The 14,179-nt window shown below is 56.8% G+C and overlaps 2 protein-coding genes across 2 annotated transcripts in view; both read right to left on the reverse strand.

The window, feature by feature from the left end:
- Positions 1 to 14,179, reverse strand: part of LOC103588117 (myocyte-specific enhancer factor 2B-like) — a 32,699-nt gene that overhangs the window by 9,476 nt on the left and 9,044 nt on the right. The gene's annotated exons all lie outside the window — the stretch shown is intronic.
- LOC103588116 (myocyte-specific enhancer factor 2B-like) lies at positions 483 to 4,736 on the reverse strand. The gene is made up of 8 exons (XM_008569727.1): positions 4,683 to 4,736; positions 3,831 to 4,034; positions 2,353 to 2,487; positions 1,714 to 1,861; positions 1,418 to 1,551; positions 1,232 to 1,325; positions 970 to 1,081; positions 483 to 708 (listed from the first exon to the last, which is right to left on the reverse strand). The coding sequence occupies exons 1-8, from the start codon at positions 4,734 to 4,736 to the stop codon at positions 483 to 485; spliced, it is 1,107 nt and encodes a 368-aa protein (XP_008567949.1).

The following is a 14,179-nucleotide window of genomic DNA, read 5'->3' on the forward strand; positions in this document are numbered from 1 at the left end:
CTTTCGGGTGGGACGAAGTCGCTGGGTCAAGGGGGGCTCGCGGTTACCCGCTGGAGGGTAAACAGAGCAGCCCCCCATCCCTGGGGTGGGGCCCCTCGATGCCGTCCCCAGGGCGCCCCCGCTCCGCACCCCTCCGCCCGGCCTCGCTCCCGGTACCCCCGTGCGCCCTGAGTCGTCCCCTCAGGGTCGGCTTGTGGAGGGGGCACCCTAAACCAAGGCGAGTAAAGAATGAGGCCGTTGGGGAGGGGGACTCTGAGCAGCGACAGTCTCGTCCACGGACGCCACGCGTGTTTTATTGGTGGAAACACACACAGGAGGGGGAAAGAGACCCCCAACGGGGGGTCCGAATCCAGCGCCCCCTGCAGGCCCCCTGCAGAGGGAGCTGCAACTGCTGGCCCTCCGAGAGAAGGCCTGAAGGCTGGGTCCCCGCGTACCCCCGCCTCGCCCGGCGAGGGGACCTGGCCGGGGCCACCTGGTGTCCATTACCGGGGCCAGCCATCAGCCGAGGGCAGCCGGCGCAGAGGAGGCCCGGGCCGCAGGGGCTCTGCCAGGGACCGGGCAAGGAGCAGGGGGTAGGGGAAGGCCTTAGGAAAGTCGCCGGGGCCCCCGGGGGCCGGCGACAGGCGCTCCGACTTGATGCTGAGTGGGGGGGTCGGCGGGGAGGTGCCGCGGCCAGGGGGCCCCTCCTCGCCCAGGCTGCGGCCCCCACTGCAGGGGGAGAGAGAGAAGCGAGCCGTGAGCCCAGCGAGGAGGGGAAGGAAGCCCGGGAGGTGGCATGGTGTGGGCAGAGGCTGGGCAGGAGGGCCCTGGGAAAGGAGGGGATGGCGGTCCCTCTTGGGGCCTCCAAAATAGCCGCCCACCCGCACCAAGAACCGCCGGGAGGGGCCGCACGCAGTACCAGGGATGGCCACGAGGGGTCAGCAGTAGCTAGGGGCGTCGGAGAACCTGGGCGCGCGGTCAGGGGCTTACCTGGGCTGGGCGGGGGCCGCCGGGGGACCGTCCCCCCTGGAGGACTGCCAGGGAGCCAGGGTGGGGGGCTGCAGCAGGCCAGGGGCCGGTGGAGGGTCTCCCAGGCCATATTCTGATGGGCAGGAGGGGTAGGCTCAGGTCTCAAGCTCTCCTTGACCCCCTTGCAGAAGCCTGACTCACCCCACGGGCCACTGTTTAGTCCTGGTGGGTGGGGGAGCAGGCGTGGGGACACTTCCCAGGTCGGGCGAGTTTGGAGTGTTACCTGGAGGGCCTGCGGGAAGAAAGGGGAAGCTCCCCAGTGGGGGTCCTGGGGCCGCAGTGGAGCACGGGCTCTGCAGGCTACTGTAGAGGCTTCTCTGTGGGGAGAGAGGGTGAAGAGGAAACTGAGGCCCACACCCAGGCCGCCTTGCTTGCCCCATTAGCTCCAGCACACCCTCTCCTCACTCACCGGAGTGCTTAGCCCCCCTCGGGCCCCGGCCAGACCACCAGGCAGGTCTGGCCTCCGGCCCTCTGCAGCCAGGTACAGCGGGGGTGGCGTCTTGCTGGTGAGGTGGCTTGGTGAGAAAAGAGGGTGCGCCAGTCCTGGGGAGGAGGAGACCCCCAGAGAGAGGGTAGGCCATGTCATCTAATGAAGTCTGAGGTTGAGTGGTGACACACACAGCCAGGCAGTGCCAGAGCCAAGGTCCACACACACCAGCCCCAGGATGCCCCCAACCCCACCCAGGGCCTATGTCCCACGCTCACCTGGAGGCCCGGCTTTGGGGGCTGCAGGCCGGAAGGGAGATGGGCGGCTCTGAGCAGGCAGGGCCTCCCCGAGCCCACTGGGGTCACAGCCTGGTGGGGGCAAGGCTCCATACACCATGTCTGGGCTGGGCATAGTGGGGGCTGCTGGCTGTGGGCAGACAGGCAGGATGGGTGGGTGGGGGCGACAAGTCCAAGAGAGAAAATCCCAACAATTCAGAGGCCAGCCTCTACCTTCAGGAGGCCCTCGCTTCTCCTCCCTCTGAGCTCCCTATCTGCCCCTCCCTGTGGCCCAACCCCACAGGCTGCAGAAGTCTGTGTCTGGCTCTACCTTTTCTCAATAGCTAGGTCCGGAGCTGAGGCCTGTCAGCATAAACTTGGCACTGAGGGGGCTGCCCAGGGTGTTTGATAAATCAAAGAAATAAATAAGGATCTGTTTGCCTGTTGAACCCTTATTCATCCTTCAAAGCCCCAGCTACAATGCCCACTCCTTGAGGAAGCTTCCCCTGTCCACCCAGGCAGACTTGCCTCTAAACTCCAGGCTCCCTGGCCCTAGGTCCTTCTCTCAGCCCCAGCCTCAATCACTGGGGCCTAGGAGGTGGGGGGAGGGCACCATTCACTGTGGGGCAGGGAGTCACTTACATAGAGCCGGGGCCTGGGCAAGGCTGGGTCACCCCCATCACCTGCCAGCCTTCGCAGCTTCTCACCCGGCCCCTCAGGCCCCTCGTCTGGCTCCAGCTCTGGCCCATCAAGACCCACACCCCTCCGCTTCAGTGTCTGTGGGGACAGGAGATGACAAGGTGTAGCCTCATCCTTTACCCCAGCCAGGGAACCCAGTTCTATGGGGTGGGGAGAGACCTTCCCCACCCAGCTCTGTGAGTGGGGTAGAGTGCACGCCTGGCCTGGTCCAGCCAAACCCCATTGACTCTTAATTTCCAACTGTGTGCGACAAAAGGACTGTCTTGCCTCAGAACCAGAGACCTATCCAGGTCACACAGCAGGGGCTGAGATCTGCACAGGCCTTAACAGGACTTGGGCACCTCCATTCTGCCCCCATGTGCAGCCTCAGAGCGTGGCATGCAGTGGCTGCTTAACAAGTGTCAGCAGATGTCCTGAGCTGCCTTCCCCTAGGACCACAGAGTCCACACTCCTGGGCCCCTGCCTCTCTTTTGCCAGCTTCTCCCTCCTCTCCCAAAACATTGGGGGCTCCCAGATATGGTCATGAACCTGCTGCTCTCTCCAGCTGTATGACTTCAGCTTCTGATCTGGGAAAAGATTCCCACATCTACAGGGACAGTGATCGCTCCCCCACTCTGGGTGGTGGGTGTGAGGACTGAGCCAGCTGCTGCAGGGCCACTCCAGTCTCTTTCTCCTGAGGACGCAGCAGCTCAGACAGAAACACTGCTGGGCCTCGGTGAGGTTGGCCTACTTTGTGGTGTCTTTTATTCTCTGTTTCTGTTTCCCTCTCTGTCTTTTTCTGTGTGTGTGTGCCTCGGTCTGTCTCCCCCTGTCTGTCTCGGTGTGTGTGTCTCTTTTTCAGTCTCTTTCTGTCTCCTTCTCTCTCCTTCTCTGTCTCTCACAATCTCTGTCTCTCTCTTTCTCTGTGTATATATCTCTGTCTCTGTCTCTCCCTCTCTGTCTCTTTCTGTGTGTCTCTCTGCTCTGTCTCTCTTTCTATGTGTCTGTCTCTCTGAGTATCTCTCTCCTTCCCTCTATGTATCTATCTCCCTGTCTCGGTCTCCCTCTGTCTCTCTCTGTCCCCATTTATGATGGTAGGAATTTAAGAGCACACTCAGTGAAGACAGACCCAGGTTCAAAACCTGCCTCCTCCACATTCACTGTGTGACCTTTGCAGGTGGTGAGGACTCCTCCGAGCCTCATGTCCCCGCCTGTAGGAGAGGGGGATCATCTCCTCACCACATAGGTGACAAAACTAAATAAGATGCTGTGTGTGAGGGTTGCATAGTCAGCCCTCAATGCACAGTGGTTGATGTTCTTGATTCTGCTGTCCAGGCAGCTGCCTCTAGAAGGGACCCTCTGTTGCCCCAAACTTGCTTTTACCAGCAGCAAAGCCAGACACAATGCTTGCCTTTTGTGCAAACTAAGAGTCCCCAGGGTACCTCGAGGATGTCGGCGTTGGTGCGGCTCTCATGGGGCTCGCTGTACTCGGTGTACTTCAGGAGCACGCGGTCCATGTCGGTGCTGGCGTACTGGAAGAGGCGGTTGGCGCTGTTGAAGATGATGAGGGCGATCTCACAGTCGCAGAGCACGCTCAGCTCATAGGCCTTCTTCATCAGCCCGAACTTCCTCTTGGTAAATGTCACCTGGACCCAGGACCCACAGGGGCGGGAAGAGTGCTCACAGTCGCAGAGCACGCTCAGCTCATAGGCCTTCTTCATCAGCCCGAACTTCCTCTTGGTGAATGTCACCTGGACCCAGGACCCACAGGGGCGGGAAGAGTGCGCGAAGACGAGGATCGGGGGTGGCGTGGTGGGGCAGATTGCTGCTCAAACATGCCACACGATTTTGTACCTTCTGCCTGTGCTGTTCTTTCTGGCTGCACTGCTCCTTCTCACTTTGCAACCTGGCAAACTCCTATCGGTGCTTCAAAACCCAGCCCAAAATTTCCCTCCCTTTTGGGAAGTTTTCCTGGGCCTCCCAAGCAGAGCCCACACTCTCTCTCTGGGCTCCCCCACTTCTGTGCCTCCCTCTGGTCCAGCTCTCTGAGTTGGGTGTGTCTGTGTCGAGCTCTGTCTCCCCTGTGATGGGGCTCCAGTCATTAAGAAGAATAAATAAATGAATGATCATGAAAATAAGCAAAGATTTCATTTTAAACTCCTGACACTGCTTCAAGGATCCTCAGGCCTCCTCATCCTCTTGCAGTTCCTCAAATGGCCGGGCCTTTGCCCAAGCCATGCCCCTGCCAGGATGCCTTTCCCCCAGCTGCTATTTATTTCACCCAGTTAACTCACCTGCCGATTCCTTTGGTCCAGAATGCGTGAGATCTGAATCTTTTTTCTCCCCATCCTCCCAGGCTGGGTGGAATGTCCAGCTCTCTGAGTTGGGTGTGTCTGTGTCGAGCTCTGTCTCCCCTGTGATGGGGCTCCAGTCATTAAGAAGAATAAATAAATGAATGATCATGAAAATAAGCAAAGATTTCATTTTAAACTCCTGACACTGCTTCAAGGATCCTCAGGCCTCCTCATCCTCTTGCAGTTCCTCAAATGGCCAGGCCTTTGCCCAAGCCGTGCCCCTGCCAGGATGCCTTTCCCCCAGGCGCTATTTATTCCACCCAGTGAACTCACCTGCCGATTCCTTTGGTCCAGAATGCGTGAGATCTGAATCTTTTTTCTCCCCATCCTCCCAGGCTGGGTGGAACATTTCTGTCGAAAAAAAATTTTTTTCAGAGAATAATAGAAATTCCACCCCTGTTCCACCTTCCAGCAGGAGGACATGGGGACACCCTGGAAAGGCCTCTGGCTCTAGGTTGGGGCCTCAGGTCTGCTCGGTGACTTGGGAGAAAGCCTGGACGCCCCCTCATGGGGATCCTGGATCTCTATGGTAGGGGTCCCAGAAGGGATCACTTGGGGAGGGGGGCAACCAAGGCCCACAGCATGCTGGGGTCCAGGCCTCTCCCAGTGCCTCCATGCAGGGTTCCACGGAACAAAGGAATCACATTGCCTGTCCTGCAGTACCACACCGATGTACAGACAGCCATCCCAGGCCCCTGAGACCCCAAATGGATGCATATGTAGCCTGCTGTGTGACCTCAAGCACACTCTCCACCCTCTCCGGGCCGGGTCCCTGAGCCTTCACAACTGTGCAGATCCTGCCCGGACCATCGGCCCCAGCCCCCAGCTCTGGCTTGACTTGCTAAATTTAACCTCCAGGGCTAATTTTAATCCCCAGCCAGAATCGGGCACGTTCCCACGGCTGGGATGTGTAGCCCCCACCCTGCTGGGTCCCTGAGGGCTGGATGGGGGCACTGGCCCAGAGGTCCCAGTGCCAAGATGACTCCGGAAATGTCCCCCACACCTGGGGTCCCATGAGAGCAGAGGCCAGGGTAGGCCTTGGACCTGAGTGTCTTGGGCCTGGAAGACCTGACTCCAGCCCCTTCCCAGTCTGTCCCCATTTTAGACATGGACACTGTGACTAGAGCAGGGTTCACACGATGGGAGAGCCCCAAGAGCCAGGAGCTTGGAGGGTGGGGGGGTTTCTTGGAACTGAGACCCAGGAGCCGAGACAGGAAGCGAGTTCCAGACAGAAGGAACAGCAAGTGCAAGGGGCCTGAGGAGGGACAAAAAACAGCAGAGGTTGGAGTCAGTGGGCAGGGTGAGAGGTCACTGAGGCTGGGCCACTCTGGGCCTTCGGAGCTGTGCGGAGGACTGTGGATTTTGGCCCAAGAGTGATGGAGAGCTACAACTGCATTTTGAGCAGAGAAGGGCTGGGGCTTTGTTTATCATTTTCAAACTCGGCTTGTGGCTTCCGTGGGGATCAGGATTGTTGGGGGCTGGGGTGGAGATGGCAGGAGCCTGGAGAGGAGGCCAGGGCTGTGTCCATCTGCGTGGAGACTGGGGGGTGGGGCCCCCCCTGTGCCAGGCCTGTACCTCACTCTATAAGTCATTCTATTCCAGGGCCCTTTGGGTCCTCCAGAAGCCACCAGGTCCTTTGTTACCTCTGGAGACAACTCTGACAGGTACAGATGAGTTCATGCAGGTGTTTGACTGTCCTGACCCCTGATGATGCTGGAACCCCCCCTAATCCCATCATCCCAAAACCAAACTCATCCCCCACTTTGGCCCATAAGGGACCTACCCAACACACAGCTCTGATCGTGGCCCTCCCTGCTGTTCCTCTGGACTCCCACAGTCCCTGTCCTTCCCCTTTGGTTCTGACTGCATGGGGCTGGGGGTATGTGTATCCAGCTTTGTTTCACCCAGACTAGAAGCCTTTCTGGATCAGGCCCAGGAATGGTCAGGAAAATCTGTTAAGTGGAGCAGGTCAAGAGAAACATGACTGACCTCCCCCCCAGCTTCCCTCAACAACTTCCTCTCAGACTCCCCTAGCTGATACCCTGCCCAGAAATACACGCGTATGCAAATCCAGCCACTCGGCGTTGACCTGTCTTGGGCCCAGGTGTGAAGGGCCAGCCAAGGAACGCGGAGGCGGACGAGGCGGATGCCCTGGAGTGTGCATGTATATTTGTACTCACATGCAAATCCCTGCCCAGAGCTGCAGACAGACCCTGGTGGCCCATTCTCCAGATGTTGGTGTGATCGGAACTGCTGGGGGAGGTGGTGGCGTGTGCTGAGTGTGTTGGGCATGAGGGGGGAGACTGAGGTTTGGGGAGGAGTCTTCTGTACACACATACCCTCCCCATTCCCCCCTTGTCCAGAAGGCAGAGGACTTGCGGCATCTGCCCAGCACAGAGGTAGAGAGGTAGACCCATATACCTGCGGATAGGGCAAGGAAGAAAGACAGGAGAAATCCAAGAAGACTTCTCAGGGGAGGAAGCATGTTGTGGGGCCTAGATGCAGAGGCTGGATGGGGGCTTCAGCGGATGGGAAGAGGGGATAGGCATTTGCAGGCGAGAGTCCAGCACCTCCCCACCTCTTTCTTTGCACCCTCATACTTAGCATTGATTAAGTATCAACTTGTGCTAACCACTGAGCTAAGCTGACCTCAAAAGAAGTAGAAAGCTCAAGTAGACCAACAACCATAGAAGATTAGAAAACTGACTCGAGGGGCCGGCTGGCTAGCTAAGATGGTGAGAGTGTGGCCTTGTAACACCAAGGTCAAGGGTTTCTTTCCTGTACCAGTCAGCTGCTAAAATAAAAAATAAAAAAATAAGGAAACTGATTTGAGATCTACCATTAAAAAGGCAACAGGCCCAGACGGTTTTACAGCTATTTTATCGAACCTCAAAGAAGAGGAAAGTCCAACGTTATTTGAACTAATTCAGACCTTTAAAATAGATAGGAGCTGCCCAAGTCATTTTTATGAAATTCCTTTATGTCAAAACCTGACTAAAAAACAAGAAAACGAAAAAAAACCCTAATTCCAAAAAAAGTACTGACCACAATAGAGGCCGTGTTAGGCAGAGATTTCAAGGAAGTCCTCTCTGAAGCACAGAGATGACCATGTGAGGAAAGAGTCGGCCATGGGGAGATGTGGGGAGAGGGTGATCCTGGCAGGGGTACCTGAAAACACAAAGGCCTGGAGGTGATCACGAGTTTGGCATTTTAAAAAAAATCCAAGAAGTCTGTATGACGACAGCAAGAGCAAGGGGGAGAGAGGAAGGGGGGGGTTGGCGGGGGTCAGATCACACAGGGCCACATGGGCCACAGAGAGGAGTGTAGGCTTTACTCTGAGGGCACTGGGGAGCCATGGAGAGTGTGGGAGCAGGGGAGGGTTGGAATAGGATTTTACAGTTTTCAAAAGCACCTCTGGCTCTCATGAGTTGCTGGTGGGAGGAGAAAGAGGTATAGCACTTGGAAAACTGTCTGGCATCTATTAAGTCTGAACAGATGCCTGTGCTATGACCCAGTGATCCCTGTCCTCAGCATTCTCTCAAGAGAAGTGGGGCCATGTTGTACCAGAAGACAAAGACAAGAATGTTCTCAGCAGCTGCATGCATCTTAGCCCCAAACTAGAAATGACCCTAATGCCCTCAGTAGGAGAATCAGTAAGTACTTTCTTGTAGGTTCTGCAGTGGACTATGACACAACGCAGAAAAAAGGATGCACTCTGGCTCCATGTCACAACACAGGTGAATCTCACAGGCTACATGTGACTCAATGATGCCAGACTCCAGAGGGGACACATGGTGTGATTCCATTTACACGGAGTTCCAGAATAGTCAAAAGTCACCTATAATGATGGACATCAGCACAGAGGCCATGCTGGGCAGAGGCTGTGACAGGGCAGTGGCCCAAGGGGGTAGTCCCAGGGTTTGGGAATCTCCTGCTCCCTGACCCAGAGTCTGGGGACATGGATGTGCTTATTCTGTGCAAATGCATCGAGCTCTAATCCAATGAGTTGTGTGCTTTTCTTAGTGTGATTTATCTCAAGAAAAGGATATTTTAGAAAGCACCCCCCTCACCCCACCTGCTCATGGCTGCCATGGGGAGAAGCCTGTCTAGGCAGGGGTGGGGTGACAGGAAAAGGCTGGGGCAGGTGTTCAGGTGGGAGATGTGGGGCCTGGACCAGAGCAGGGTCTGGAGCTGGGCACAAGTGGATGGATGGATTGTTTGGTGACTGAAGGGGCAGGAGGGCTGTCTGGTTAGCTCAGTTGGTTAGAACGTGGTGTTATAACACTAAGGTCAACGGTTCGGATCCGCATACTGGCCACCAGCCACCAAAGAAAAAAAAAGAAGGGCAGGACATGCTAGTGGCACATACCTGGGGTAGAGGAGAAGCAGAGTCTTAAGCCTGAGAACTGGGGGGACGGGGAGAGGGGCTGGAAGATCTCATGAGCCCCAGGAGCATCATAAACTCTCTATGGCAGTATCTGTGGTCACTAAGTCAATCATCAAACACCCCCAAGGTCCTTTAAGCCATAGACTGTCACCTCCCCAGCCTGGCAAAGGCTCTTGGCCCCCAAGTGATGGTGTCACCTCTCCATGGGAAGGACTCAGTTTTCTCATCTGTAAATGGGGGTGAGAATCCTTCTCCCACCAGAGAATGACCAGGTCTTGGGACTTCTGGGGACGCTGAGTCAGAGTGTCATCTTGCAAGACCATGGCAACATGCTCAGCCACATCAACTACCCACTTCCTCCCCCATCAAATGGGTCACAGGATTCTCACCTCAAAGGCTTTGAAGAGAGGGTTTGAGAGAAAGGAATGGGAACATGGCAAGTTCCCCTTCTTGTCTCCCAGTGGAGCTCTAATAGGGGGACAAGTGACAGTCATTCTGCCAGAGCCTGCAGGGAGGCCGTGTCTTGGTGGGTTGGCGGGGACCTGGCCCAGGAGAGGGGGGAGGAAAGGAGAAGTGAGAAGCAGGTGGGTGGCGGGGGGAGGTGAGGGCCCGCAGGACGCGGCGAAGCGGGGAGGGGGCGCTGCTCCTGGTCGCTGCAGCGGATCCGGCGGCGGCCCCGCCTCATGCAACCCAGGCAGCAGTTTCATCACCTGCTCCCCAAGCACCTCATTACGGGCAACAGGAAGAGCCCCTTGGAAAGCCGGGACCACCCCCCTGGGGGCTCTGACCCCAGCTGGGGGCGACCCTCCCTCTCCAGCCCAAGCCCTGTGTCCGCCTCCTCCCCTGGGGGCTTGGGAATATCGTGCCCAGGCTGGGGGGAACTGTCAGTGACCTAGGAGCCTGGTTCAGCTCACAGTGGCCTCTGGAGCCCCCCACTTGGGGAGACAGTTGGCTTGGTCAGTAACTCCCTGCTGCAGAACTTCTCTAGGCCTCAGTTTCTGCCCCCAGAAAATAGGAAGAATCAGGGCTGCCTTGTGGTCACCAGGCCCTGACTCCTCTCAGAAGGCCTTGGAGTCACCTCTCCTCAGACCTGGAGAGGGGGACAGACCAGAGTGAGGGCCCCCAGCAGTCCCAGGCAGGGGTGCTGGAGTGGGAGTGTGTGGGGTTGGGAGTCAGGGAGAAAGCCCATTCCTTGTATGGACAGAATGGGGATTAGGGAGAACCCCTGATCCAGAGACCCCAAAACACAGGCAGAGCCCCTCAAAATTCACAGATGCCTAAAATACAATGGATCCCCAAGAATATGCATCACCCCAACAAACACACGAAGACCCACATATAAAAGTGCCTAAAACACATGCAGTCTATGATACACGCAGACCCCCCAATCCCACACAGCCCTCCAAACACACATATCCCCAAAACACACTCAGATCCCTCTGCACTGCAAACCCCCAAATACACTCAGACCCCCAGACACACACAGGACCCCAAAACAAGCCAATTCCCCAATTCCCTTTGTCCATAGGTCCCTCTGGCACCCATGGGGAAACTGAGGTGCAATGGAGGACCCTCAGTCCCATTCCCAAGCCCTCCCCCATCCTGCTCCTAGAAAGGAAGTTTCCTGCTATAGGGGGAGAAACTCGGGGTGGGCAGGGCTCACACCCTGCTCCAGGAGCCCCCCTTGGCCACTCACTGAGAGGTCAGAACTGGGACTGCAGGGCCAGCCAGGGAAGGTTTGAATCCTGACTCTGTCACACGCTCATTGGTGATGCTTTCTGAGCCTCAGTTTCTCTATTTATACAATGGGTCTCTGAGAGCACCCACCTTTCCCCCCACTTGGAAAAGTATCATCAATGAGCAAATTCTCAAGCCACCTTCTGTCCCTTTCTGGGCAACTGATACACCAGCCTCAAGCAGACCCACCGCTTTCCCATCACTACCACTTTGCCTGGGCCGTGCCCTTTCCCTGGAGCACCTTTCTCAGCGCAGTCAGGTCTGAGGAGCTGCTACACGTCCTACAAGGACCCACAGAAACCCCCCACTTTCCCAGGTGGGATTCAACTATCCCTGCAGTACTTAGCCTTACCAGATACTTTCTGTGTTTCTTTGTTGCTTTCTGTGACAAGCATCTCACCCACTAGGATGTCCCGTTCTATGAGGGCAGGGACGGAGGCTCCCCAGCCCCTGGCACCCTTCCTTGAATGAATAAGCACACAACTGCTTAACAAGCAGAAGAAACATTGGCAACTTGTTCAGTTTTCTTTTAAACTTGCAGCCCTCAAAACAAATTCAAGACCCCATCCAGCTTATGGCCCACCGTTTAAGACCACTATTCTAAACAAACTTCACAGCACAACAGCCAATTAGCTGGTGCTTGTCCTTCTCTCAGCCAAAGGACTGACTCTCTGAAGGTCCCACTGCCCACCCTGGAAGGTTACCCTGTCCAAAGGATCATGCACTGCAAACCTGGCCTGGTACAGGTGTGCTCACCTGCCAAGGAGGCTGGGTCCTCTGCCATGCTTGCTGCAAACTGAGGCCCGCCGCCCCATCTCACCTCCCCAAGGGATCCTGACACCTGGATCCAGGAGGGACCACACACTCTAACCGGACCGTCCGGTCCCAGAAACTTCGGAGTCCAGGGCTACCTTAGCCCCCAGCGATGTCCCCTGAGCCACAGTTGTGGCTGCAGGGACAGCCCAAGATTTCTCTCTCTTTGTTCCAGAGAAAGATCTCCCCATGGGACCCAGAAATTCATCCCCAGAGCCCTGGGCCTCCCTGCTTGGGAAATTAGCACATCTGTCAGCACTGGGCAGAAGGGACCCAGCTCACAGCCCAGCAGCCCCAAGACACAGCTAGCAGGGATCCCAAGATGGGGCTTTGGGGCATCCCTGGCCCCCACTGTCTTCCCCCAGCAATGTCTGGGAGCCCACCAGGTGTCCAGGATGCAGGAGCAGGTGGTGGACAGACCCAGCTAGGCCTCCTCATCGTCCACTCTGGTGGGAGAAGCAATGACAGACACATAACCATGTGGAGACAAAGGTCTGCCTGGAAGAAATTCAACACAGGGTAGGCAGTGGAGAGGAAGCTGCTTTGGATAGAGGGTCCAGGAAGGCCTTTCTGAAGAGGCGTTGTCATAAGGATGAGAGGACACCAGCCACATAGGGATATGGGGGACAGCCTGCTTGTTGGACAGAGTGGCAGGTGCAAAGGCCCTGAGGTGGGAACGTGCTAGGTGGGTTACAGGAGCAGGGAAGGCCTTCGTGGCTGGGGTGGAGTTAACAAGGGGCAGCTGGAGACAGAGAAGGGCAGGGAGGCTGCAAGGGGCCTCAGGGGGCAGAGTGAGGGGCTGGACCATAGAGCAATGGGGAGCTATGGAAGGTGTGTGAGCAGGGCAGGGCTGTGGTCTGATTCAGGATTTTCAGAAGACCTTGTGGCTGCCATGGGGAGAAGGCCTGCTGGTGCAGGACAGCATCCAGCAGGAGATGGGGGCTCCTGGACCAGGCAGTGGACGAGGCAGGACTGTGCCCATGGGAGCGATGACTCTTTATCCCAACCCACCGCAATTCTTCCCTTCCCCGGACTCCACCTTGACATTAGGGGAACCTGGACCTAGCAGAACAACCCCTGACAAAGGGGTTGGGGATGGGGATGAGCCTGGATGGGACTCACAGGCACCTCCTCTTACTGAATGCCTACTGTCTGCCCGGGCCCATATCATACCTCATTTACACGCAAGACCTGCCTGACCTACAGGCAGCCCAGTGAAGCAGAGACAGGAGGTGGGCTTCTTCCCAGGGCCACACGGTGAGACCCCAGATCCCCACTCAAGCCTGGGCTTGTACCCCTGGGGCTGTCCTGCCACACCTCAAACTCACCATCCCCACCCAGTCTGGGAAGTGGGCCTGGGCTTATCCAGCCCAGAACTACCATGGGGATCCTGGACCTGGGGTCGATGGAGTAGCTGCGCAAGTCCCTGCGGCACAGGCACAGGGCTGTTTTGGAGGTCTGAGAATGGGAGCCGGCTTCCATGTGCTCCCTGTGGGGATTCACAGGCAGGGCTGGGGTGAGCTCCCTGACACATTATTAATCTTCTCATAAGAATGACATCTGTCTCAGGTGCATACGTGCCTCAAATCTTCCAGAAGGCCAGACCCGCAACATGGCCATACTCATTGCCTCTAAGCTGGGGCGACAAGTAATTTTAATTCCCTCTCTCCTCTCAATTTGCATTTTCCAGATGTCTGCCTGGTTGGGTAATAATTTAACCAAACAGATCACTAGTTAGAGATGGGAAGCCAAGATTGGGTTCAACTTGCTCGGGTCACAGGGGCAGCCACGGAGCTCAGAGAGGGGCAGCAACCTGTCAGAGGTCACACAGAGAGTGGGGAGAGGAAGCTGGAGCCCCTCAACCCCTGGCTTTTGTTCTCCCGGGGGTGGTGAGAAGTGGTCATGAGCCCCATCCTTTCTCGAGGGGCCTGGGTGTCCCCACCTGACCTGTCTTCCCTCCCGAAAACCAGCTTCCAACCCCACAGGTGAGACCCCAAGGCCCTAAATGTCCTGAAACTCTGTTCCCTGGAGGCCAAGAGTCTCTCCTCATTTCGGACAGGTGGTGGGCGACAGGCAAGGGAATGGAGGGAGCAAGACTGCCTTTTCGGGAAGTACCTTTGACCTTTAGAATCAAACCTCACGACCTGTCCTTCGAAGTCTAAATACTTTTTAAAACCCAGTTTCCTTCACCCCGAAAGTCTGAGAGTTCTCATTCCCCCCATGCCGCGGGTCCAGAGGTCCTGACCTCCCCCGATGAGGATTCTCAGCCAGGCAAGGGAGGAGGCCTCAGCTATTTCTGCCTTCAGGGTTCTGCAGCTGGGAGTAGGGGGTGGCCAGGGACCCGGGTTGCCGATGTCTGCAGCTTAAACTCTGAGAGAGGTGGGGGGGGGAGGAAAGGGACTGTGACTGTGAAAGTCACACTGCCACCAGCTTGTCATGTGCTGACAACCACAGAGGGCTGCGACTCTTGTTCCTGTACCCGAGTCCCAGATGGGAACAC

Source organism: Galeopterus variegatus, unplaced genomic scaffold (assembly GCF_000696425.1).
Source record: "Galeopterus variegatus unplaced genomic scaffold, G_variegatus-3.0.2 Scaffold526, whole genome shotgun sequence".
Classification (NCBI taxonomy): Eukaryota; Metazoa; Chordata; class Mammalia; order Dermoptera; family Cynocephalidae; genus Galeopterus; species Galeopterus variegatus.